The sequence below is a fragment of the Heterocephalus glaber genome, unplaced genomic scaffold (genome assembly GCF_053883595.1).
Source record: "Heterocephalus glaber isolate CG9 unplaced genomic scaffold, H.glaber_assembly_v1.0 deba00001442, whole genome shotgun sequence".
Taxonomy (NCBI): Eukaryota; Metazoa; Chordata; class Mammalia; order Rodentia; family Bathyergidae; genus Heterocephalus; species Heterocephalus glaber.
The window spans coordinates 42,229,992-42,257,226 of record NW_028258296.1 but is presented as its reverse complement, the minus strand read 5'-3'; the positions used below and the strand labels follow the sequence as shown (position 1 = coordinate 42,257,226).

Below are 27,235 nucleotides of genomic sequence, written 5' to 3'. Positions count from 1 at the left end.
ACCTGCTTGTGCACTAGTGTTCCTGAGAAAGTGTTGCCTGGAACTTGACGACTGTCACTTCATAGCTGTAAGATGAACACATCAGCATTTTCCTTGGCCCCGCCCATCCCATTCATGGCGGACAGATATTTGCTTACCTTCCTCGAACCTTGATGTCTGAGATTGCATAAAAGTAGCGTGCCAAGTGAAGCTCATCTACAAATATTTCCCCAACGGCTGGTCTCAACAGCCTTATCCTCAGATCTGTGACTGTAAAGAAGTCTCTGAGTTTCTTGGTTGTATCCAGCTGGCCGTAGAGAGAAGCCATATTCCGTAACCGAGGTCCAGCAAAAAATGCAAACCTGTCTTTGATTTCAAAGTGGATAATTTTGCTATTTGTTGAATACCCCGTGGAGTACTCTTCTGTACAAATAATTTCTAAGACTGTGTGCTGTGATAAATCTTTCACAGATTTTGGGTCCATGTGAAAAGCATCTAAGCAGTCTGTGGCATAATACTGATAGGGCTGCCATGTTCGTCCGTAATCCAGAGACTTCTCCAGGATCATTTGGTCTGGACGCCCTGATTCAAAAGTAATAACTATGTTGTCTGTGAGCTCAATGGTTTTGCTCCAAGATAGAGTGATGTTAACCTGGAGAGGCTTGGGGTATTCCTTCCAAGTAGCAGACTGCCAGAATGTGGAGGGATGTCTTCCTTCAAAATCAAACATCAGCTCAGGAGGGTGTGCCAGCTCAGGGGTGCTTGCGTCACACTCATTATTGCACATGTAGGGGTTGCCCTATGGAAGAAGAAAAAAGAGGGTGCATCAATACACTAGTTTGACACCAGTCTTGCCATTATTGCTGTTGCTAAGAGGCTAAGAGACAGAGAAAAGTTTTCAATAACCACTCCCATTTGCCCTAGCTGGATTCTCCTATTTAATAGCTTAAATAAAAAAGCAATATGGTAATTTTCTTGTCTTGTTTCCTTCCATGGGTTTTAAGAAATGAAAAGTGTATTTATCCCATATGTGTTAGGCCCATACTATGGTCACAAAATCTCAAAGACAAAGAGCAACTGTCTAACAGCTCAGTAGCTCTGCTTCCTCTTAGAAAGATGCTGTAGAGAAGCAAGGGGATTTTTTCCCTGACTCAAGGATGTTCCCTAAGAGCACAGTTCTTTAAAAGGGCATTTTTCAAGCAAGGCCTTGGAATTAGCTATGAGCAGTAGACATCTGTGTCCTGTTTGGGAAATGATGCCCCCATACAATGTTCAGCTGCTTTTGGCTTTGCCTCCAATCCATCATACTTAACTGGTTCCCTGCTTCATAAAGTCTGGTTTTAGAACATTTACTTTATTCACCACAAATCATTAAAATGTGGTACACTCCAGGCTCTGGGGCTTGGTCCAAACATCTGCCATTCTATTAACTGGAGATAAGAGGACTTTTCAGGAAAGGCTTGGGGTTTTGTTCCAAGTTGTCAGGACAAGAAAATTCACTACAGTTATCCTTCAGTATCCATAAGGGATTGGTTCCAGGACCCATTTTGATACCAAAATCTGCATATGCTCAAGTCTCATATAAAATGGCATAGTAACCTATGTGCATGTAACCTACACATATCCTCCCAATACTTTAAAATTTAAAGTGTAAATCATCTTTAGATTATAATATCTAATACAATGTAAATGCCATGCAAATAGTTGTTGTACTATATTGTTTAGAGAAATGACCCAACTGTCATAGGTCTGATTTCATGGCAGACAGAGGAGATAATAGGTGAGCGATGCTCAATCAAGGAGTGCTAGAGAGAGACGAAGAACTGTGAAACAGCAGAATGCTACAGCAGGTCATGTCTGTACATCTCTTCATTCACATAATTCAACATAATGCTCAGCACATGGCAGATTCAAGTTTTGCTTTTAGGCACTTTCTGAGTTTCTCAGTATTTTTAATTCACAGTTGATTGAATCTGTGGATACAGAACCTCTAGATGTGGAGGCCAACTGTACTCAATTAGGAGGGTGTTATACACCAAACGTTACCCACATATGTGTTTATTACTCTGTGCCAGTCCATAGGCTGCTCTCCGTGGATGGTAATTACTTTTATCATCATCACCTTCATCGTCATCATCATCGTCATCATCATCATCATCATCATCATCATCATCATCATCATCATCATCATCCTAATTCCTCTGACAAAGGTCACTTCCTTTACAACCCAAACAAGAAGCTGGAAGTAAATCCCTTTGTCATATCATAAGATTTAACACTGCTGGCACCACACTAAATGGTTGCTCTCAGGTTTCATCCAAAGATTCTTTGGAGAAAGACTGGCTTCCAGATTTATGTTTATTTTGTTTTTAAAAAACAAATAATATTGGGAGTCCACTATTTACGGTCCACTTTATCCACAGAGAACATGTACCAAGGATCCCAGTGAATGTTTGTTTTCCTAGTATACTCACTTGTGATAAAGTTTAATTTACAAATTGGGCACAGTAAGAGATTAACAGCAATAAGTAAATAGTACAACAGAGCAATTATAACAATATATGTCATAAAACTTACGTGAGCCTGGCCACTCTCAGAACATGTGATCATACTCATGTTTCTTGTGATGTTGTGAGATGACAATGCCTGCAATGATGTGAATGAATGAAAGCAGCTCTGAGACCTGATGTCAGCTGCTTAAACACAAGCACTGCAGTGAGCAGATTCTAAGTGACTCATGAGTGCATATACAAAGTGCATACATTGGATAGAGGCATGATTATATCAAAGACAGGATAAAGCAGGACAACGCTCAGGATGATGCATAATTTAAAATGTAGGAATGGTTTATTTCTAGAGTAGTCCAGTTAATATTTTTGGACCCCAGGTGAAAATGGGTAATTGAAACATGGAAAGTGAAACTACAGGTAAGGGGAACATCCTATATTTCTTTCTTATCCTATCCTCGGAATTATGAGCATGGGTGGATGAAAGAATCGACCCTCTGGTATTTCCTTAACCTTTCTTGGGAATTATAAATAGATTTCTTTTCTCTTTTTCATGAACTGTGAGCTTTTCATACCTGTTGGATGCACAAAATGGTTTCAAATAATGAATTTACACTTTAGATATCGATGTTCAGTTACCTGCTGACTCACACGAAATATTAGATGAACATTGGAGAATTGCTCTGGCCTCCCCAGAGGCACCTTTCTCCTACCTAGTCAGCTAATACTCACACTCTCTGTTGCCCATTAATGCAATTGTATCCTAAAGCTGGCAACAGGTTTGGGAGACTAAAGTATAATTGAGATGAGGCAGGAGAAGGAAGAGAAGGTGCGGAACAGAACTGTTTTAAAAATACACTGAAGAAATCAGTGATAATGGAAATGTTTCTGTATTTCTTTCTCAAATTTCAATTCCCTATTCCTGATCCCAGCGTCTGTGGCACTATTTATAGGTATCCCCTTCAAAATGAGCTGGGGTGGGGGGACGATACATTTCTGTTCCAGGTGGGATATATCACCAAATTTATTATTATTTAAACTCTCTTAAGCGTGCCAGAGAGCCAAATGTAAAGCTCTGCAAACTGGTAAAGGCTTTTTATGGAGGGCTATAAATATTGTAGAATCTGTCAGGATTTATAAATTCTAAATATATGTAAATGTGCATTTTACTGGAAGGGGTCAGGTTTACACAAATCACACCTCCATTTGAAATTTACTGAAAAAATATGATCACTTCAAAATGTGTCAGTACGTAGCCATCTGTCCGATCATTAACTTGGACATTACTGTCTTCCTCCTAATGAAAGTGTCTTCATCTGAGGTCAGGGGTATGGGGAAAATGGAATGGGGAAAATGGAATCAGCTCCGTGGGATGCCCAGAACAAGTTACTATATATTAGCATTAATCTGTGTTAAAAGACAGGCTTTGTCTCCAGTCTAGGTGCACAGGGCTTTTCAGATCAGGGCAAGGTGCTGAGTCCACACATGGAGGAGGCACATCAGGCTGATCTAAGTATGAGTCAACACTAACAAAACTGTCTTAGAAAATATCCCTGAAGAAATCTAAAAGACATTTGTTCCTACATTCAATAAAAGGAGTTTGGCAATGTCCAACTACAATTAGTCCTTATGTGTTGGGCACTTTACAGATACCTGACAATCCCTTTTTTCCCTACCTCACAGAGGAGGAAACTGAGGCATAAAGGAGTATGAAGGCCTGTGCCTGAGATCACATAACAAAGTGTAAGAAGCACAGCCAGAGTCTCTCCACCTACTCCTGCCCCAGTCTGTTCAACACCCAAGTCAATGGAATTTCTTGTGTTGTCCTTAGTGCCTTAGAATAAGCATTGGTTGGTGGAAAGAAAATATCTAATATCAAATGAGTTTGGGTGAAACAACGTAAGATCCCTTCTTAACCCTAATGAGCATTATCATACATTGGAGATGGCTTGAAGTTAAGAACCTTGCTTAGTTTAAAAAAGAATACTAGTTTCACAAACTTGTTTGACTATGGAGCCCCTTTTGAATTTACTGACCCATACTTATATTTCACATAAGTAGTACCTATTATTCTTAAAATTGTAAATGTGTGGAAGCCAGGTGCCACCTTGTAACCCAGTTTTAAGCCTTTAATGAAAACCAGGTGACAGAAAATACTCTTTCTCTGCTTCTGTTCTCCATGGAGGGGTACCCTTGACCTTGGACTCAGTGGGACAGCCAGCTCTTGGTAAGGGTGGACATTGACATCAAGGCTTCACCCAAACCTGGTGCTTTAGACATCTGAACGATGAGAGGAAAATCTCCTGTATTCAGTAAGTATTGATTGCCTACTATAGTCTATTTAAGGCACTCATCTTGGCCCTTAACATATAGTAAGAAACAAAATCTGGGTGCTTGCTTTGTTTGGCATTTCCACTCTAGTTGGACAAGATGCAAATGAACATAATGTTTCATGTTATACATGATAACTACTATGGAAAAAAATAAAGCCAATTAAAGGAGGATGCATTGGGGAAGAAACAGTGATTGTAATTTTATATTGGGAGAAGGTCTCCCTGATAACATGACACTTGAGCACATAAAGAACAATTCCCAGTTTACACTGGAGATGATCAGAGGAAGCTGACCAGAATGACAGTTTTGTCCTTCATCTGACTCTACTTTTAGTAATATTTTCAGTAGCATGAAAATTTGTTGCAATAGATGAGTAGACAAATCATTTGAAATATGAATCTATACCAAATAACTGTAGATAACAAAAAAAAGACAAATGAAAAAGAATCAATTGGACAGTTTTCCATATTTAATAGTGCTCATATGCTTTTAGATCATGATTTAATGATTATTAACACGATTTACTAAGAGACAGCAACATTGTGAGAAAATTAGCACGGGACAGTAAAAAAGGAGTAGATGTCACTCTGGTCTCTGGATTTTAGGTAAGAGAGAAAGAAGAAAGGAAGAAAGCCGAAGTTGAAAATCTTACCATTCCCAATAGAGAAAAGTAGACAAGAGATTATATGCAAAAATATTTAGTGTAAATGTTTCATATGGGTGTGATTCATAATACTGTTGTTATAGAGAATTATCAATAAGAAAACAATTCTTCTTAAAGGGATTAACTTAATTACATTTTCAACTACTTCAACTCCACCCTAATCCTTTTTAATAACATCAACAATGAAATTTACATAAGAAAAAAGCAACTTTTCCCTACTTACGAAAGCAAAGAACACTTCTTACTACTAAATCTAACAGATTCAGGCATCAGTAAGTAATTATTTTGTGGCCAGCAGGCAGCCTTAAGTAGATCTTAATTTAATTCCTACAAGCAACAGATCCTTAGCTCATTATCTATGGACAAAGAAGAAAATATTTATGACTATGCAGATAATATTTACACCACAAAGAGATGCCTAAATAATTAACTAGATATTGGTGCTAAATATTTTTATAACAATTAGAAGATGGTGGTGTTTAATTTCAATTAAAATATTATTATTTTACCTCTGGGAGAATTGAAATTAGTTATTAGCAATTTGTAGCAAAAGTGGAATGTTCTTTAATGTGCTTTCAGAATTAGCATCCTAAGTAAAATTTGAGACACACTTTCACTGTTTCTGTGGATGGAAGATGTCTTCTTTATGGCAAGAACATTCTTTCATGTAAGATCAAGTAACCCCTCAAAGTTTAAACAATCCTACATAATCAGTATGAATGTAAAACTTGAGGTTACTATCATTTTGACCTTGCCCTTTCACGCTTCAACTGCTGACAAACAGTTGGAAATGGCACTGGAAATGAAGGGATTCTCAGAGGGATTTGCTTCTGACTGGAAGTGATATGCCATGCAGGCATGTACTAACAAGTGGTGGTGAGAAGCATCTTGGGCTAACCCTCAAATCGATCGTGAAAACCTGAGACAGAGCAGTCTCTCACCCATTTGCATCGGGCTAATCTTTGCTTGCTTTATTAATAGGTGACAGTCAAAAAATGACCCAAAGGCAAGAAACAGTATTCTGGGCCAGCATTCCCAAACTGCTCCTGCTGAATTCTGAAATAGATACCATCAGGTCTTTAAGAAGATGCAGAAACTGGTAGCCAACCTACTGCTACTCAGAGGAATAAAACATGAGCCCACAGTGTGCTTTAACTGCCAGGCTGGAGCATTGACACTATTATTACTCGCCAGCGTGGGAGCTGATGTTCACAGGTCAGGGTGATGCGCTCCCTTCATGTCTTAGGCCCTGGTACTGCGAAGAAGCAAAGGGAAGTCAGAATCAGAGGAGGTGTAATCTAAGGTAGTGGACTTCTCTTCCTGAAATCTGCAAGATAAACATCAGTACTGCCAATGCAGACACACGATGAGCCCTACTGACCTCAGCCATAGGCAAAGACTTTGCATCCTCAGAAAGGAAAGCTCACAAGGCATTCTGTTTCCAATTGTCCACTGACCTTTAGGACACAAAGGACCATGATCTCCAAAATGGCAGTGCAATCTCAATTTGCAACTGGCTGTGCTAACTGCTTTCCTGGGTCCCAATGTAGGATATAAGCATGGTGATGAAATAGCCTAAATCTTGAGACTGTCCCATTATTAGATATCCTGAAGCTGTTGTGACAAAATTAGTTATGTATTTGTCAGAGAATGAGTCTCAGATTCTAGTTTCAAAAATATGGCTGTCCTAAGAATTGAAGATAGAAGAATTTTGTTTTTGTAATTTTGTGGTTGAAAAGTGACTGCTCAATTTTCTAATGGAGCCCTTCATTCATCATGAAGTTTCCTCCCCAGCACAGACACAGGCTTATGGCCTGATTGAAGTTGTAGCTTGTTTCAATCTGTTCCACAACAATATTAACACCTTGTGGGCTTTTTTGCTCAAAAATAAAGACGGGAAAGCTTAACCTTTCTGCAATGAGAATACTGGAAGCCATATCACAGATTATAGGCCATAATAGACACCTGTGTAAATCCCCACAGAGGATTATGGTTAGGATTTCCAAGCTAAAGAAGGCTACTATGGTCAAAAAAGACCACATTTCTAAGAAGGAGCCAAAAATGTTCTCAAGCCACAAGCCACAAAAACAGATTCCTATACAGCAATCTAAATGATTACTTTGCATGTACCAGAGAAGAAATAAATATTAGCAGAAGCAGGTAAAATTGAAAAGAAATGCTACAGAAAATCATTATATGAAGGTGCAATTATTGTACACAATATGGAAATCCCTTTTTAAAAATTATTTTCTTAAAGTCACAGATGTTTGATATTTTGCCTTATGGGTGGACTTGAAATAGACCTGAACACAGATACAAAAAGTAGTGAAACAAAACAGAAGTAGGCTGTCAGCACTGAAGTTAAAGCAACTTGAGAAAAGTAAGGGTACACAAAGAGTCATGGAAGTGAGAACTTGCTAAGGACTGAAAGCATAAATAGAGGTAGTTTGAGTGTGTTGAATCTTGAAAGCATTAACTTGATTCCTGAAAGCTTGTTCCTTCTTCTCTCACATGACAAAGCAAGTCTAAGACTGGCTTCCCATTTGCTAAAGGCCCCCAGTTTTGAAAGAATATGGCAAAACCAAAGGCATCCTCTGCTGAAGTGAATACTTGATCCTGAGAGGCAGGAAAAGGAGTTTCTAATGAAATGTTTCCAAAACCATTTGTTTCTGGCAATTCTGTCCCCACCAGTATTCTGAAACTCCTTATTTCTTTCAAATTCTCTTCCATATTCATTAATACTTTACTGGACACGAAAAAAACAATAACAAGTCCTAAAAATGTTGTAGAGAACACAAAAATAAGAACACAAGAAATGTGAATTATTGTGGAGATCACATTACACAGGTAACAGTCACATGTTTCTCTACATATCAGACACCGTGCTTATACTGGGTACACTGTAGTAAATAAAACAAATACAGTCTTTATCTAAATTGAGCTTGTAGTTTAGCTGGAGAGGAAGGCTCTAAAAATGAATAATAATATAATTATAAATGAAAATTTAAAATTTAAAGGAAAATAACATGGTTCCATGAAAGAAAATATAAAGGGGATTTTAATGGGTTGGGAACTTCTTTAGGAGGTAGCATTTAAATAGAGATTTGCAAAGTCAGAAAGACTAGATTTTAGGACTAAAGGCCAGAAGGGAGATAATTGTAGGCAAAGGGAATACCAAATATCAGACTCTATGTTTGGGTGGAACTTGGCGTTTGGTAGGAATTGACCTAAAGTGCTTGTCGTTGGAGCATCATAAACTTCAGGGAAAGCAGATAGGATGATGCTGGGAGGTAGTCAGAGGAGAGATCATGAATAAGCCTGAAGGTTCCATGTAGAACCTGGATAGTACTCTAAATGGGTTGGAAAACCTGGGTAGGTTTTTTTTTTGTCAGCAGGTGCAATGACCTGATTTCCACTTCCCATTTTCTTTCTGTTTTCTATGTTGAATAGACCATAAGAGGAAGGGAGCAGAAGTAGAGCAATCAGCAGGAGTTTTCCTAGAGACACTGAGCGGGACATGAGGGTGGAAGGAATAAAGTTGTCAGAGTAGATAGATTGAGCCATATTTTGAAAGAATAATCAATGAACCTTTATACACTTGCTGAATATTTATGACAGGATTAGATATGAGGTAGACATAAAGAACAGGAAGTGCTGAACAATAGTTCTTTGGGTTTCTTTCTTGGCCATGCAGATGTTTGGTTGTACTTTTAACTGAGATGTGGCAGACTAGATTTGGAGCTATTGGGAGAGCAAGAATTCAGGTTGAAAATATTCATGAAGCATAATAGAGTTAACCTTGTGTAGTTCTTGGATCCATCCATCACTGCCCTACATGCTTTACCTATGCTAATACAGGTAATCTTATAACAATATCTTGAAGTAGATGCTGGTATTTACCTTGTTTTATATATAATACAATGACCTGCTTAGATAATAAATACAGTAACTTGCTCAGAATCACATAGCTAGTAAGCCTCAACTCAGTATACAAGTCTAGGGAGTCAACAGAGTCAACATGCTCAATGGCTAGGTTATTTTGGCTATTTGTAGAGATTTTCAGGTCAACATGTGTCTTGATCTCAGAGCATGGATCAAACTGGAGATTATCTACTTACAACATAGTTTATAGAAATATTTGAAGCGGAAGACAGATTAGAATACTGGAAAAGATGGGGTAAAAGGACAAAGACTCAGGACTGAGTCCTAAATTATTTGAAACAGTGGGCAATACTCCTTCATTTACCAGGGTAAAGATTGTCATTCACCTCTGTTTGGTAAACCAGTTGTTGAGTAAATGTATACATATATCTCACTGTTTTTCTAAAGTAGATTTGAAGAAGAAGATTCTAGATTATATGAGAGGTTAAAATAAGAGAAAATACACTTTTAATAAAAAGCTTTTTTTTCTTTGGCTTTGGGAGAAAATATACTCTCTCACAGGCTACTAACTCATGGTAAGAAAAAAACATACTTCTTCCAATAGGGAAAAATAAGAGCTTTAAAAAACAAAGGATAAATTGAATTCAAATATTATATCATTTTTTGGATTAGTGCATTTAAAGGTATGAGAAAAGGAGTAAGTTCTCAAAAGAATTATGTGAATTCATTTTATCAGTGAAATTCAGTTACAGTAAGGGGAATTAATGGAAGGGGGGCATTCCAGCAAAAGTCTATGGAGGGGTTCATTTAGGGATGAAACTTTCATATCCACTAGTTTTTTTAACCTTGTTTGTTTTTTAAAAAACCTTCCCACCATCTTCTTCTCTTTACTTCATTTGCACATTCTTTCTATTTTAGATCTTTAAAAGTAAGATCAATCCATGGTCTTATCCTTTGGCCTTTTTCTTTCTCATTCTACATGAAATCCTTTATGAGTTAATTCACATGTATAGCTTCAACTATTGCTCATACTTTGATTCCTCTAAAATTTGGTCTTCAGTTCTGATTTCCCATGTGAACTTCAGACCCATCTCTTCAAATACTTATTAGAGATTGCCTAAACGATCCACCAGAATTCCAAACTCTATATATTGAAAAGTTAATGTTTCCTCTTTCCCTTCTCTTTCCTTCCTGAATAATTCAATACTAAAGCTATTAGGTGGATCTGAGTGAGGCAGATGTCACTTCTGTACTATGCAAAGATGTAAAACCTAAATTTAACCATGAGGAAATAGATAAATCAAAATTAAGGGGTAGTCTACTAAGTAAGTGCCCTGCACTGTTTAAATGTATGCTATGTGAGGAAGAGTTCCATATTTATGGGGACCAAAGAGATGAGACAGCCCATTCCACCAAAATTGGATCATTCTGCTATAAAAGACATTACTGGGACAACTGATAAAAGTGGAATAGGGTCTGAAGATTACATAGTAGTAAACTATTTATATTAATTTTCTGATCTAATTGCAATTATGTAGAGGAATGTCCTTATTTGTATGGTTATTAAAGTGTTAGCAGACTATAAGATAACAGGTTGAAAACATGTTCAAGTGTTCAGGGAAAAATATTGAATATATTGTATTGCATTTTAAAGCCTTTGTATGTCTTCCCTGCTACAGTTCTATGAGAAGAATTGACATATACTCGTGTGACAATAATTTACTCATATAGAAAGCAAGGAAAGCAGAACAACAGGAAGGCAGAAAGAGGATAGGGTAGATTAGGTAAATTTGGAAGTTTAGGATAAAATGGAAGGAAATTGCCTATAGGTTGGTGCCTGGAAATGAAAGAGATAACCAGCTCAAAGAACTAACTAATGTCCTTAAGTTGTAGATGGAATCTGTATGATATAATACGCATTTTTAAAAGTCTATTTTAAGTTTAAGGTGCCTGTGTGCATGATTGATACAATTACTGAGGTTTCTGGTAAAGCTGGAAGACAAAGACATATGGAATGGGCTGCAGTTATGTCCCCATCCTCTCCCAGTGTTCATTCCATTCTCATTTTCCTCCATCAGTCAAAGCAAACTTTCTCCTAGCCTTAGAGCTGAACATTTCTTCTCCTAAAGCCAACTTGCATTACTTATCCAACCCACAGCCTCCTTCTGAGTTTACATGAGGAAATGAAAACCAGGAGCATGATGTTTTTCTTGAGTAAATAAGTAGAACTAAATAAAACCTGATGAAAGAAGCAATAAATGAGATGGACATAATTTTATAATACCTGAGCATGGAGTTGTCTCATTGGGGCAAATCACTGGAACAAATGTTAAAATGTAAGATAGAAATGGGTGTAGAACATGGAACCAAGTTTTGTTGTTTCTTTGTTTCAAGAGGAAAGTGTCTTTGTTCATTGTGCCACAACTTAGTGGCTAATTACAGAGATCCTGAAAATTCTACCTGGGCCTGGAGGTTGACTCATCACAAGCTAATGATGCTTACCGCTTGGGATCAGTGAGTTATACAAGCTGCTTCTTCAGGTTTGCACAGGAGATTGTACTTGTAGTTCTGTTTTCTCTTGTTAAAATAGGAGCCCCCCCCCACCCCGACTCATGAAACAAGCTCCAGGCTCATAAAACCTAGTGTTGCCACTGTATGGACTCATTAAATTAAAATTATTTTCTTCTTCTTTACTATTTCTACTCAAATAACCTCATTCCTTCCACCCCTGCAATATTCTATTCTCAACATTTTTAACATTTTCTCCAAACCCAATTTTCAAAATTTTACCTGCTCAAGTTCATGCTTGATATGAAATATATTAATATTCATTAAAAGTGAATGTATTTTATTCAGAACAACCACCATGTAAGTCTCTTGGTATATTACCAACAATAAATACAAATTTCACTTATTTTTTTTTTATCATTTTCCTCTGTTTATTTCAAGAGAACAAAGAATCAACCACCAAATTCTGTACAAAAACGTGGCGCTAGAGCTGTGGGAACCCATGGGTGGGCCCCCTTCCTGAATCTGAGCCAGAAACCCCCTAATTTGTCAAAAACCAAGACAAGACCAAAAACCCAAATTCTGGAAAAAATTATTATGAAAACTCTGGGGAGACCTTGCTGGGCTCCCTCCCTCCCTGTCTGCCTGCCCCCCCACCCAAGGACCGGACCGTCGCGGTGGGGCGGGGTCAGGCGCGTCTGCAGATTTAGAGTTTGGCAACTGGTAAGGGTGGCTAGGGGCTGGAAGGGCGCCCAGGGGCCCGGGGAAAGGAAAAGATCTCTGGCCCTGGCCCTGCTCACAGGACACTCAAAAACAGTTTATAAAAATTGGGGCCAGAGAGTAGAAGGGAAAGGACTCATCAAAATCAAAAAGTAGTGGAAAATTTTTTTTCGTCTTCTCTAAAATGCAGAAAAGTACAAACAGCCCAGGTCCTGAGTTCCCCCGACTTGGGTCCTCCACCGTGCCCCAAACCCAGCAGGAGTGAGGATGGGGAGTGGGGAGAGGCAGGTTCTGTAAAGTCACTTCTTGATGGGAAGGTGCTGTCTCGCTCCCTTCCTCTTCTCCCACTGCTGCTGCATCACCACCCAGGAGAGGGCTGGGCTGGCGGGGACCAGGGCTATGCAGGCAAGCTCAGCTTCTTCCCCTTGAGGACTTTGGTGATGTAGAGGTAGAAGAAGTCACAATAGAGGACCGTCTGGACCAGGCCAGCCAAGATGGCGATGAGGTCGAAGAAGCCCTCAAAGTGGTAGCGCCAGATCCAGTTAAAGAGATAGAGCGTGCGGTAGATGCCCAGCGCGAACAACAGATAGTGGCTGGTGATAGTCTCCACCTTGCCTGTCTTGCTCACCATGAACAGCTGCGGCAAGATGGCCACGGACTCAAGGTAGATGGAGAAGGTCCAGAGGATCTCTAGAGGAGTGAAGTCATGGTTGACCAGAAAGGCGAGGACAGCCGTGGGAAAAACAAGGAACTCCACTCGGAACGTGTCATGGTTCCCATCATACGTGGCTTTGAACTTGCTATAAATCATCCAGACAGTGGTGAAGGAACAAGCTGTGTAGACCACCTTCATGAATGTGTTGTAGAGTGAGATGTAGTTGGTGAACAGGTCCAGGTAGCAGGCAGTGAACACCACAGCAAACAGGACCTGGCTCTTCCCTGAAATCCCAGCACACCAGCGGGATTTCCAGATTTTGAGCAGTAGCAAAATGATGGCTAGGAAGTGGGAGAGGTCTCCCAGGAATCAGAAGAGGTTCATGGCCGGGAGGGGGGCTCGGGCAGGGCTGAGATGGAGGGAAGCGGGCTGGCGGGGAGCTGCCCCCCGAGCTGCTGTTCTGGCGGGTGGTTGGGCTGAGGGCCAATTTCACTTATTTTTAAAACTGTAGTAGCTGTTAGTCTACCAGAGCCAATGCCATGAACCAAGTAAAATTATGACAAAAAATATTAAGCAACAATCATGTGCCAAGCATATGTTTGATGCTATAGATTAGTTCAAGATAAGGTTAATTCATCCTTATCAGTTATAAGGTAGTTGCATGACAAGATTAAAAAAAGGTCTCCTTTTGAAAATAAAACATATTTTAGATAGTACTTTAGATCTGTTATATAGAAATGAATTAAGAGTAGCATTTTAATTATCAGACAATATGTACAAAAATCTAATGTTAAAGAGAAAATTTTAAAATTTACTATGAAAGATTTAGAGGAGATAGAGTCTTAGTTTTGAAAAATTTCTTAGGTTTGCCTAAGTAAAGACACATTTCAAGGGATCAATGATACCTCAATGTCTTTCATAGTTAGAAATTTGGGGGAGGTGCTTCATAGTTGTCAATCCATACAATTTCCTAAAAGGTAACTATTATACTTATTTACTTATGAAGAAACTAGGGCTCAAAGTGTCATGAAACTTTGTTAAGATAAATGATGGAAGAAGATACTTAAGAGATGAAAACTAATGTTTCCGAGGTCAGAGGTTAGACTGTGAGGAAGTGGGAAATAAATTTTAAAACATAATGGCAAGTTTATTTTAGAAAGCATTGAAAATCGCTCCTCGGCCTTTTGGCTAAGATCAAGTGTAGAAAGCGTTGAAAGCTGGGTAGAAATATTCAGGTTTGATTAACTGGAGAACAGAAAGCCATTAGTGATTTTTACAGCAGATGTCCCATACACAGTTAGCCTTCTTTATTAGTTTTCTGTGTTTTATTAAAGAGAAACAAATGGTTCCAGTTCAATTTAATATTGAGTCATCTTAACAAAGTCACAAAGAAAAATCAAAAGCTAGATTCCATTGGAATTCTAGTCACGGCATGCAGATAATCCCAGATATATCTTACTCAGCTTTGTAGCCAGCATAATTCCTTCAACACAGTAGATGGTCAATAAATAATGAGCAAAAAAATGAATGCAAAGCAAGCTATTTTGTAATTAGTCTTTCTATTTAACAAAATATGAAAAGGCTCCAATATTGAAGAAACAATTATATATCTTCTAATTCATTTCTCTATCTGCTGGTGACTTGATTCTAAAATATCAGGCAACAAAGAATCATAATCTTTCACTTCTCTACTTAGAGGGATATTGCCCAACTCTCAATAAGTTCTTGAGGTCCAAAAGTCATGTACATCATTTACAAATCAAGAGACCTCTTTGTGGGGTCAGAAAAGGTCCAGAGTTGGCCTAGACCTGATGACTATTTCCACTGATGTCTAGGACAAAGACTGCTGAAACATTCTTAGAAACAGTGGAAGGTCATGACAACTGCAGTGCAGGATGGAATGGAGATAGACAGATGTAGGAAAGCCATCTAGAAACTAGTTTTAATTATCTAAGTATGAGAACACAGGGCTTGACTAAAGTCAATAAACAGTAATGTGATAGAGGATTCAGCAGGAATTAGATCAATTAGAAGTAAAAAACAAAGGGAGAGAAAGAACCAGTGATCACATCTGCTGTAATGCCAAGAAGAGAAAAAAATAGTGGTGTCAAAGCTATGTGAACCTAGTGTAAAACTGTGGCTCTTATTGCTCCATCCCATCAGTTCTCTTTGAAGAATAGTAGTTTTAGCATCCAACCTAAGTGATCAGAGATTTTATTTATAATGCACAACAAGACATTTTAAATTTCATCATCCTCATATGTGCCTAAATATCCCACATGATAATCACTAACCTGCAAATATTCCCTACCTCTCTTTTTTTCCCTTTTTAATTTTTTACTAGTACATGTTTGCAGTACATAATGATTAAATTCCCTGCAGGGAGTTAGTACATGTACATAACACATCTCAATTCTTTTGTTTCATCTCCTTTCACTCTAATTCCCCATCTCTTGCTCCCTTTCCCATTTGAAAAATATCTATTTCCCTAATTCTTATGACCTAGTTTATAGTTTGCTCTTTATTTATATTTTTGGTTTCTTATAAAAGACAAACCATGTGATATTTAAGCTTGTGTGTCTAATTTATTTCATTTAATATTATGGTCTCAAGCTGCATCTATTTTTCTACAAATGACTCATTTATTTTTTATGGCAGAGTAATATTCCAATATGCATGCATACCAGAGTTTCTTTATCCATTCATCTGTCGATTGATATATAGGTTTCTTCCAAGATTTATCTATTATGAATCGTGCTGCTATAAACATGCATATGCATGTACCACTGTAATATGATGTCTTTAACTCTTTTGATAAGATACCTAGAAAGGGAACAGCTGAGTTAAATGGAATTTCTAGTTTTAGTTTTTTGAGAAATCTCCATACTGATTTCCAGAGGGGTTTTACTAGTTTACATTCTTACTGACAATGTCAAAGTGTTCCTTTGCCCTTGCAGCTTTACCAGCATTTGTTATTATTTTATTTCTTGATAACAGTCATCTTTCTGCAGCAAAATAGAATCTCAGTGTTGTATTAATGTACATTTGTCTAATGGCCAGAGATGTTGAAAATTTTTTTCATATATTTATTGGCTTTTTTCCCATTAAGTTTATTGATACATTTTAGATATAAAATATAGTTACATTCATCATTGGGATCTTGTACTTTTACATGATGTATCTTAGTTCTTATTTTTCCCCTTTCCCCTGCCCTCCCTTCATCCCCTCCTCCCTTCTCTATTTGCAAAGACTTTGGTTCCATTTTTTTTCCTTTTCTCATATTTTTTCTTTTCCCTTCTTTCCTTTTCCCTACCCCTCCCACTTCCCCTACTCCTTTGGACCTTTTCTTCCTATTACACAATATCATTTATACATTTTTAAAATTACAATATCAAAATATAAAGGACATTACCACAGATTTTACAGAATTTCAAAGGATATAGAAGGCATATTACAAAAATCTGTTTTGAAATAAATTTGACAACTTCTAAGAAGTACCTTGGAAGACAAATTAATGAAACTGACTCTGGAGGAAATATAAAATTTGAATAGGACCTATTAAAGAAAGTATATTCCTAGCTTGAAAACCTACCCATATGACAACAGGCTCATATACATTCTACCTGATGAATCAGAAAAAAGAAAGAACACTTCTCCTCTCATTTTAGGAAATCAACATTGTGCTAATCCTAAAACTGGATAAAGATAATAGAAGAAAAAAGTACAAACATAGATAAAAATTGGTTTAACAAAACAAACTATTAGAAGTCAGATCTGGCAGTATGTAGAAAGTGGTTTTATTATAGGGATGGCAGTGTTGGTTCACTATTGGAAGATCCACCCCCAAAAGTCATCATTTTAACAGAGGAAAGGAAAGAGCCATATGATCCTGTCAGTAGTTGCAGAAAAAGTATTGGACTAAATTCCACAGCTGTTCATGCTAAAAGCTATCAGGAGACTAGAAGTAGAAGAGAACATTCTCAACAGATAAGACATGTACTCCATACTTCAGCAAAAATGCCTTATATGAATGGAAAAGATACAATGCTTTCTCCCTAAGGTGGGGAACAAGGGCAGATATGCTTACTCTTCATCTGTCCATTAAACTTTGAAACATAGGCCCAAACCAAAATAGTCTGATAATAAAAAGAAACAATTAGCATAGGATTAGCAAGGTATAAGTAAAATCTTTATATGTAGATGAAATGATCATCTACAGAGAAAATACTAAGAAATCTCTAGGAGCCTCTAGAACTTGCATTTTAATTTATCAGGATTAGAAAAAACAAGGTATATATAAAAATTCAGGTCTATGTATACTTGCTATAAATGAAGAATTGGATGTTGAAATTTAAAAGTTATATATTGAGTACAAATGACCTAGAAAAGTAAAAAGAAGACAGAAAGAAGAAAAAAGAGTGCTGGAAGATATTTATTACCTAATTGTTTTTTTTTGGTACTGGGGATCGAACTCAGGACCTCATGCTTGCGAGGCAGGCAGCAGAGCCCCTGAGCTAAATCCCTGGCCCTTATTACCTAATTTTAAGACTTCCTCTAAAGCTACAGTAATCAAGGCAGTGTTGGCATAAGGAAAGACATAAAGATCATTGGAATAAAACAGAAAATCTGGAAGTAGAACCACCCATATATGGTCCACTAAGTTTTGAAAGATTATTTAACATTAACATTTTATAGAACATAAACTCAACTCAAGAGCAGAGGAAAAGAGAGTGTTTTTAGTAAATGGTAGTAGAACACCTGTTATCTGTATGTTAAAAAATTAACCTCAACCCTTTATTTCAATACATAAAGATAACTTGAAAGGATCTATGAACCTAAACACGAAAGACTAAAAATATAAAACTTTAAGAAGAAATTGTAAGGGAAAATGTTCATGAATTTAGGGTAGGCAAGAATTTCCTAGGATACAAAAACCATGATGTATAAAAGAAAAAAATTGATAAATGAGATTCCATCCAAATTTAGAACTTCAAATGACATCATTAAGAAAATGAAAAGTAGTCCTTAAACAGACCATATTTATAATACATATAACCTATGGCCAGAATATATAAAGAAATCTTACAGCTCATTAATAGACAATCCAATTAAAAAGTAGACACAAGAAGATGATAAATAGCCAGTACAGCAGAAGGAAAGGTGAACACTAGAATCAGAAAAATACTAATCAGTGCAATAACAAGATCGTATTATACACTCATTAGGGAGATGAGGTTAAAAGTTTTAAAAGAACAGATGTTAGCTTAGGTGTGAACCAGTTAGAACTTTCAAATACTGCTAATGTGAATATAAAATAATAAAATCATTTTGGAAAACAACATAGAAATTACTTGTATTACTGTTAAGAACCAACAGTTCTGTTTTTAAGTTTTTACTTAAGAGGAATGAAAACACATGTTCACAATAGATTTGTACTTATAAGTTGACTATCCTTTATCTGAAATTCTTGGTACCAGAAGTGTTTCAGATTTTTGTTTGAAATCCACTTGATCTGCAAAGAGGATAGCTAGTCCTGCTTTTTTTTTGGTTCCTGTCACATGAAGTATTGTTTTCCACCCTTTAACTTTCAGTCTATGAGTTTCTTTTTTAATTGTGTTTCTTGTATGCAGCATATTGTTGGATCTTGCTTCTTGACCCATTCTTCCAGTCTATTTCTTTTGAATAGTGAATTGAGACCATTAACATTGATGGTTATAACTGATATGTACTGACTTATCGTTGTCCTGACTTTTTCTTTCTTTCTTTTTTTTTTTTTTTTGGTACCAGGGATCAAACTCGGGTCCTTGCTCTTGTGAGGCAGGCAGTGAAACCACTGAGCTAAATCCCCAGCCCCTGACTTTTTCTTTTTGTTGGATTCTCCCCATTTGCATTTAATTTCTTGTCATGCCTGATGGATTCATTCTGCTGGGCTTCCTGGGGTTGTGATCCTCATTGTCTTTTCTTAGGATATTGTCTAAAATTTTTTGGAGTGGTGGTTTGGTATTCATGAAGTTCCTAAGGTCCTCTTTGTCATGAAAGTATCTTATTTCACCATCAATTTTGAAAGACAGCTTTGCAGGGTACATCAATCTGGGTTGGAAGCTGTTTTCCTTTAGGGATTGGAATGCATCACTCCAAGCTCTTCTTGCCTTGAGGGTTTGCATTGAAAATTCTGCTGTGATTCTGATGGGTTTTCCTTTGTATGTGATTTGTTTCTTTTTCCTAACTGCTTGTAGGTCTTGGTTCTCCTGTTGGATTTTCCTAACTATTATATGCCTATGTGTAGATTTTTTTTGATCAATGCTAGTTGGAGTCCTATATATCTCACTTATCTGTATGTCAAGTTCTTTTCCCATGCTTGGGAAGTTTTCTGCCATCACTTGTGTAAAAAGTTTTTTTATGTCATCTGTACTCTCTCTGGCTTCTTCATTGAGTCCAATCTGTCTTATGTTATTCTTCTTTGCATTGTCTAGCAGCTGCTGGCTTGATTTCTCATGGTTCCTTACAATTTTAAAGCAATTCTTCTTTTCCTGGTCACTAATTGCAATCTTATCTTCTATATCTGAAATTCTGTTCTCACATTGGCTCATTCTGCTCCATAAGCTTTCAATGGAATTTTTAATCTCCTGGAAATCTGTTTGTATCTGTTTTATGGATTCCATTTGTTTCCTATGTTGGGATTCCATCATGTTCCTTAGCTCCTCTATTTTTTTATCTGTGTCCTCTCTAGATTTATTAATCATGTCTTGCACTATGGGCACAATCTCTACTGTTATCTGAGAAATTATTTCTGATTTCATTTTCCATATCCTCTTTTGTTGCCAGTTCAGGGAGTCCAGGTGGTTTGGGGTTGCTATAGGTGATCTGGAAGTCTGCTTTTGAGGCTTGTTTACATGTCTTCTCATTTTGACAGGGAGGGGGTGCTAGTGGCACCCACAGGACTCACCTCCTCTTTGCTTCGAGCCATGCTATGGTGGTCCAGATGCCTCCTCCTGGGAGCTGGGATTGGCTCATCTCCTCTGCACTGGGAGTGGTGCTATGGTTGCCCCTGGCCCTTTTTTTTTTTTGGAACTCGAGAACTTGCACTTGTGAGGCAGGTGGTGGAACCACTGAGCTGAATCCCTGGCCCTTTATTGGCCATTTGTAAGTGTCTGTTTTAGTTGCCCACATTTTAAAAATCTCTTACAGCTCCCCTTAACTCAGTCACAGACTAAGCTTGCATAGTCTCTCTTATGTCTCTTGGTTGTTTTCTCTTCCTCTTTTTATTTTCTTATAGTCAGTCTGCCTATTTTGTTACAAATCCAGAGGTCCCATTTGGTTCTTCTAAATAACCTCCTTAAACATTGCTCTAGTTTATAAACTAAAGGCTCAAATGTACAGAGGCCAAAGGAGAACTCTCAGAAGTCAGTGCAAGAAGTAGTCAATATTCTTAAGGAGCTCAGGGGACCCACAGATATTTTTAGGAAGAGGCTAAAGCTGAGAATTAGAATCCAAGGAGAAAGCAAGGTGTGTTCCCCTTTTCAAAATGGTCACAAGGCAGTAGAAGGCCAAGAACAAATAACAAGTAAAAAGAAATTGAGTAGAAGTGTGAAAGGGGCTGTTAAAAAGCAGATAGAAACCAGCAAAATGAGAGTAATTTAGAAATAAGTTAAAAATAAGCCATTTTTGCTTGAAACTAGTGATACCTGATGGTATTATCTGGAAAAATACAGAGGCATCATTTTTGAGCTGGTACAACTGGAACAAATAACAATTTCAATAAGGAGTATCAGTCTCTCCTTTAGTAAATAAGAACACTGACTGCCCTTTTCAGGGTTTATATTCCAGGCCTGTGTGATTTTCTTGTCCCTCAGTTTTCTCATCTATTTATTAGGATTAATCATGGAACATAGTGGTTTTGTAAGAAATAAATGAGCTATAATGTAAAAAGAGCTTAGCATGCTTCCTAGAACATAGTAAAACCCCAATTAATGTCAGCAGTTACTACCATAACCATCACCCCTGTTACTGTTATTCTTATATTGAGGAAGTTTCCAACTTGTCAGGTTCTAAAAGCCTCCTTTGAAAGGTCCTATATGTTACCTAATAGATCTGTACTCAATTTTTCAAAGTGGAATAATGAAATGGGGGTGTGAAACAATTTTTCTATAGAATATATAGAATTAGCCAATGGGAATGCAACACAAAAGCAATTTTTTTTTTGAGACAAGTTCTCACTAGGCAGTTCAGGGTGTCCTTAACTCACTATATAGCCCAAGCTGGCCTTGAACTCACAGTGATCCTTCTGACTCAGCCTCATGAATGCTGGGGTTACAGGCATGTGACACCATACCCAACCACAAAAACAATGTGTATTATTTAGGGTGTTATCGTATAAGGTCTCAAAGTGCCCTTTATGGACAAACATAATAACATTCCTAGATTGCTGTAACTCTATATCATACCTAGTTCTCATTATCCAACCAATTGTAGCAGGTATAACCAATCTAGGAAAAAATATTATCTAACCTTATAGCCAACTCAAAATTCAAGATAATTAAAATCTAGATGAAATGAGCTCAAATCTGAGATTGAACCCTCAAATTTATGAGCAAAATCAAGTTAGAGATATTATCTTTTCTGAGCCTCTTCTTGCTCAGGCATACAAAAGAGAAGACTTACTTCCCCTTAACAATTAAATTAGTTAATAAATTTAAAACAATAACAAAATACAACAGAAAAACTGTAACATAGTTGGCAGGATAGATTCATCATTGTGACAGTCAACATTTTGTCCTTGAAATTTGATAAAAATAGGTTAGAGGAAGAAATGTTTAGTTTGGCTCATGGTTTCAGAAGTTCCAGTACATGGTCAGGTGGCTCCATCACTTTAGGCCTGTTTTGAGGCAGAAATATGGAGGAAGGGCATGGGATAAGCTGCTCATCTCATGAGACCCAGGAGACACACAGAGAAGGAAAGAGCCAGAGAGGAAGGGGCCAGAAAAAAAAAAGGAAGGGGCCAGGGAAAAGATAGAGTCCTCAAGGTCACACCCTCATGATCTACTCTATTCATCTAGACCCCACTACAGTTTCATCACTGCTTAACAATGCCATCAAATTATGATAGAAGCTAGAGTCCTTATGATCCAGTCTCCTTCCAAATGTGACAGCTCTGAACACATGAGAATTTCAATGATATATTTGATCCAAATTATAACAACTGTAGATTCATTTTTTTCCACTTCCACTCTTTCCTTTTGTTAGTAATTCAGACCCGTGTTTCCAATATGGCAGCCATATGTTATTAAGCACCTGAAATGTAGCTAGTGTGAAATGAGATGTCATGTAAGTATAAATAATACAGTGAATTTCAAAAACAGCACAAAAAGAAGAAACGTAAAATGCCTCTTTAATAATTATGTTGATACATTTTGAAATGATAATACTGGAGATACTAGGTTAAATAAAAGATATTCCTACTGGGATTATAGCTCAGTGATAGAGTGCTTGCCTAGCATGCATAAGGCCTTGCATTTGATCCCCAGAATCACTCACAAAAAAATAAATAAATAAACAAGAAAAATTCCTAAACCACCACCACCACCACTACCACCACCACCAAAATATCCCAAACATTAGTAAAATAATCTTTACCTGTTTCTTTTTAAGTTTAAAATTACTTACATGGGAACATGGGTGAACAATGATGGTTTAACAATCAACCTGATGTCATTAAAGAAACAGTTGCTAAGCAAATGACAGCACACAGTAGTCCTTCCCACTTCTGATAGCCTAGACTGAAGTGAACTTTGGTATCAGGACCAATAGATACTTTAGTGTTTGCATTAGATGGAAGCTCAGGAAAGGAGATAAACTCAAACACAAAATAATTATATACAGTGAATAGATACAATAATTCTAAGAGCAGTAATAAAAAAATTATAGCCCAGAAAGCAAGAGAACATATCCTAACCAAGTGATGAAAACAGAGCCTATGGAGAGAAACAGAGTAAGATGTCTTTTAAGAATTGTGTGAGCCTTGTGTTCTTTTGTGGTTGGGAGGGATGAAGAATGATCATATTTACAAATAATATTGAATGAATAGCCAAGAAATCAAATTGGAAGAAGCAAGTATTTATGTGCTGCCAGAAAAGAGATTTTTAAAATTCCTTAACTTCAATATTAAAAAAGTTGTTTCAGACTTAAGGGTAAAAGATAGAGTTTCTTTTGCTGGAGTTGCATCTCCTGGACCTCCTAAGCAGGGATTTGTTCCACTGCCTTAGAAGAGACCATGTGCCTGGTTATTAATTGGAAAACATTGAATTCAATTAGAACTGATTTTGTTGGCAGATAACAATCAGTACATTTGAGTTACTATATATAATTTAAGCCACTCAAAATTGAATGTACAAGGAGTGAAATAAAAATTTAATCTAACCTCCAAAGAAATGAAAAGGCAATTCATATACTAGAGAATAAAGAAAAAACTTCTTTTAAAATGCCAGAAGGTGTTAAAAAAAAAAGAGTGTGTGATCAATAGTGCCAGATACTTGACAGAAGATAAGGAGAAAGAAAACTCTTTTGATTTGTCTTGAAAGTGATTGTCAAAGACCTTGGAAATACTTGTTATAATAGGGTATTGAGGCAGAAGCCATTTTACTAGATAATGGTGCAAAGAATTTTTTTTAACAAAAAAGGAGGCTGGTGTTCCAAACACTTGTTAGAGAAGTCTGAAAACGAAGACAGGAAAAATAGGATAGTAGTAAATTGGGAAATAGATCGAGTAGTGCACTTTTAAGGCTGATCAATGTTTGATGACACAGGACAAAGAAACGTAGAAGGAAAGGATAAATATACTCATGAAAGAAGGCATAAGTGTGGAACTAAATGCTGGTATTTACATTGCGATTTGAAAACACATGATGCATTTCTAACATAAAAAAATCTCTCTTATTTATTGGCTGAATCTTTTTAGTTAGTAGCCAGGATGGTCTATGGCTAAGATTATTGGATAAATGTCTTCTTCATTCCTCACCTTCTAATCTCATTAATCTGCTGTGGTTAACTCTCACTAACAGGAACCAATATAAGGATTGATTTTAGGCAATTTTAAATCTTCCTCAATATTAGTTCAGGACCATATCAGCAGAAAATCTACTTGTCCTGAATGGATTGCACTGGTCTACTCAAGTGATTTCAAAATTGGGAAGTCAGAAGATATTGAATTTTAAATATTAGATTATTTTATATTGGACTTTGGATCTAATATTAGATATTAAACTGTAAAATCACATTGTCCTTACTGCTAGCCTTCTTTTTTATCTTACTGAAGGATCAGTATTGTTTTAGTACAGTATTTGATGGCTCATGAGCCTACAGTATAAGGGAAAGTATCAGCACCACTTATTGAGTGGTGGACAGCCTAAGCTTTAAAACAAATGTTTCCAAATTTTAAATGCAGTAATTTGTTAACATCTGATGGCCAAATCATATTTGACGATTGTAGTAAAATAAATATAAAACAAAACAAAATAAAATACCAGCCTCATCTGAAAAAGGGGGGAGTGTGTTTGTGAGTCATCTGTGGTTTTTCCTTTAAACACAGTCTTCCAAGAAAGGCACCTCCAGACAGTGGGTAGTGAAAATGCCATAACAAAGGCAGTCAGCAAACACAAATACAGAGGATAATCATATGGATTCAGTGCATGACACCAAACTGGGTCAATATTATGTTTCAATTGTACTATTTTGATATTTATTAAGAAGGATCAGTATTGAGCAGTACTTTAAAAATATTAAAATTAGAAACAAAATGTGCACTTTTGAAGTCTCAAAACACCCATGTTTGACTTTTTGAACTGTAAAACAGGCCTCAGTTTCTTCAGAAAAAGTTTCTTTCTAATGAATTTGTCTCAAACAACGACAATAATTACTTCAATAAGAATAAAAGTTAACATTTATTGTGCACCTTCTGTGAATCAAGAACATTCTCACTACTCCATTCCAAGCACTCCACATGAACTTAATAATTTTGTCTCAAAAGAAACAAACTCAATGAAGAATATACTGTTATTATTCTAACTTTACACGTGAGGAAACCAGAACTCAAATGACTGCCACAGTCTTGTAGCTAGTAAGCCATAGAATGAGGAAAAAACCAAATCTAGATTTGTTTTTAATTGCTCAAAGTATTTATACACTAGAGTAAACCTCAAACAGAATCTAACTGATATTTAATGAATACATTCTCTGCACAGCAAAAATTTACAACAATTTTTGAAATGATAAAGTGTCAGGAAGGTTAGTAGTAATAACCTTACTTTCATCAAAGAAGTATGGAGACTAGATCCTAGGGACCAGAGGTTGTCAAAATAAGTATTCCAATACCTGCTCAAGACCAAATAAGAAGAATTATTTTGTAGTGAGTCTGGAATTATTGGGTAGATCTATCTTTTACCTAGTGCAAGATTTATCCTAGCAACTGTATTGAAACCAGGTCGGCAAGTTTTAGCTAATTCCAAGATACTACAGTCACGAAGAAGAAGGGAATAAAGGCCTAAACAGGGCTTTTCTGAAAAGATTGGAAGTTCTGGGTGCAAAGGAAAGGGGATGGATCCTAAGAAAGAACAAAGGTAACAGTCAGTGAAATGAAAAGCTTGTAATGTAACAGAGAGTAGGAACTATAGACCAGGGTATTCCCTGAGATTATATGGATATCATATGCAAAGAACTGCAACAAGCAAGCAAAAATGATCTTCAGAAAACCTGAATACAGCAGTTTTTCTCAAGGGAATCTGTGGGAAATACCTACCAGACAGATAGCATACCTTATTAGGGTTCACAGAAGGATTTGTATTAAAATGAGAAGTAACATGTCAAGGAAACCTACCTAATTAAAATTTAGTATTTTCCCTAAGCTACTTGACAATTAGACTTTTTCTCATATAACAGTTCCTATGACAATAAACTTGTTATTGCATATAATAGTCTTTGTGAATCATATGAGATAGACACAATGACGAAGAGAGAACAAAGCGATCCATTGGAAAGTTGAAGAAAATATTGAACATCTATTTCTACTTCTGTTATATCATTCTTTGACATGTCTTATTTTGATACATTTTATAATGTAGGAAATGTATTAGTGCAGCAGAACATTTATTCTACTATATTTATATAAATAAACATACATATATTGGGGGTACATGTTGTCTAATTTTTACTGATGAAGGGTACATCAAGTAGGATGGGAGACAAGGAAGAGAAGCTGATCTTTTTGGAGGTGGATGTTTCCTATTAGAATGCAATTCTAATTAGTATAAATATGGAGGCTATTTCCTATTCCTCTAATTTTTTTGTTGTTTGTCTAAAATTATTTTTAAATTATTTTAGAATCACTGCAAGCTGTTAGTGATAAGTACCAGTAGCAGCTTGAACAGTGGAATATTAATATTTTTTATATAGCAAAACTTTTAGTGGTACATTTTAGATATACATAATGACAGCATTCATCATAGGGAATGTATACCAGTGCATGACGCATCTTGCTTCTTTTTTCCCCCATTCCCCCTTATGTATAAAAGTGTTTCCATTTTCCCTTTGATTTTTTTCTCTTTTTTCATCTCCCTTCTTTCCTTTCTCTCTGCCCCCTCCTTAGTTCCCCTTCTCATTTGAACATTTTCTTCCCATTTTCCAATGTCTATTGTACATTTTAGTCCTTATTTCCACTTTTGGTTTCTCACACCAGAGAAATGATGTGGTAAAGAAAATATACATGTTTGCCACTTCAGAGTAAGAAAAGAAATCTAAATATTACATGATATTTTACTGCTGTTAAATTTTAGAAGAAATAAATATACCAATAATTTGTTATATACAGGTCTTCTGTATAGAAATCAACAATCCTTTTCTTTCTAATATTAATATTGACTTGAAGTCCAGTATGAACTTTTTATAAGCCAAAAATAGTTAAAAATTACTGATCTCAAAAAGTCCTCAGCCTTTAGG

The 27,235-nt window shown here is 36.6% G+C and overlaps 1 protein-coding gene and 1 pseudogene across 1 annotated transcript in view; both read right to left on the bottom strand.

Annotated features, from left to right (window-relative positions):
* Positions 1–27,235, bottom strand: part of Ntng1 (netrin G1) — a 327,676-nt gene that overhangs the window by 144,734 nt on the left and 155,707 nt on the right. Inside the window, exon 3 of the mRNA XM_087213204.1 lies at positions 138–778. Within this exon, the coding sequence (XP_087069330.1) occupies positions 138–778 (641 nt within the window). The remainder of the gene's footprint in view (positions 1–137; positions 779–27,235) is intronic.
* LOC101715728 (ER lumen protein-retaining receptor 1 pseudogene) lies at positions 12,858–13,648 on the bottom strand (annotated as a pseudogene).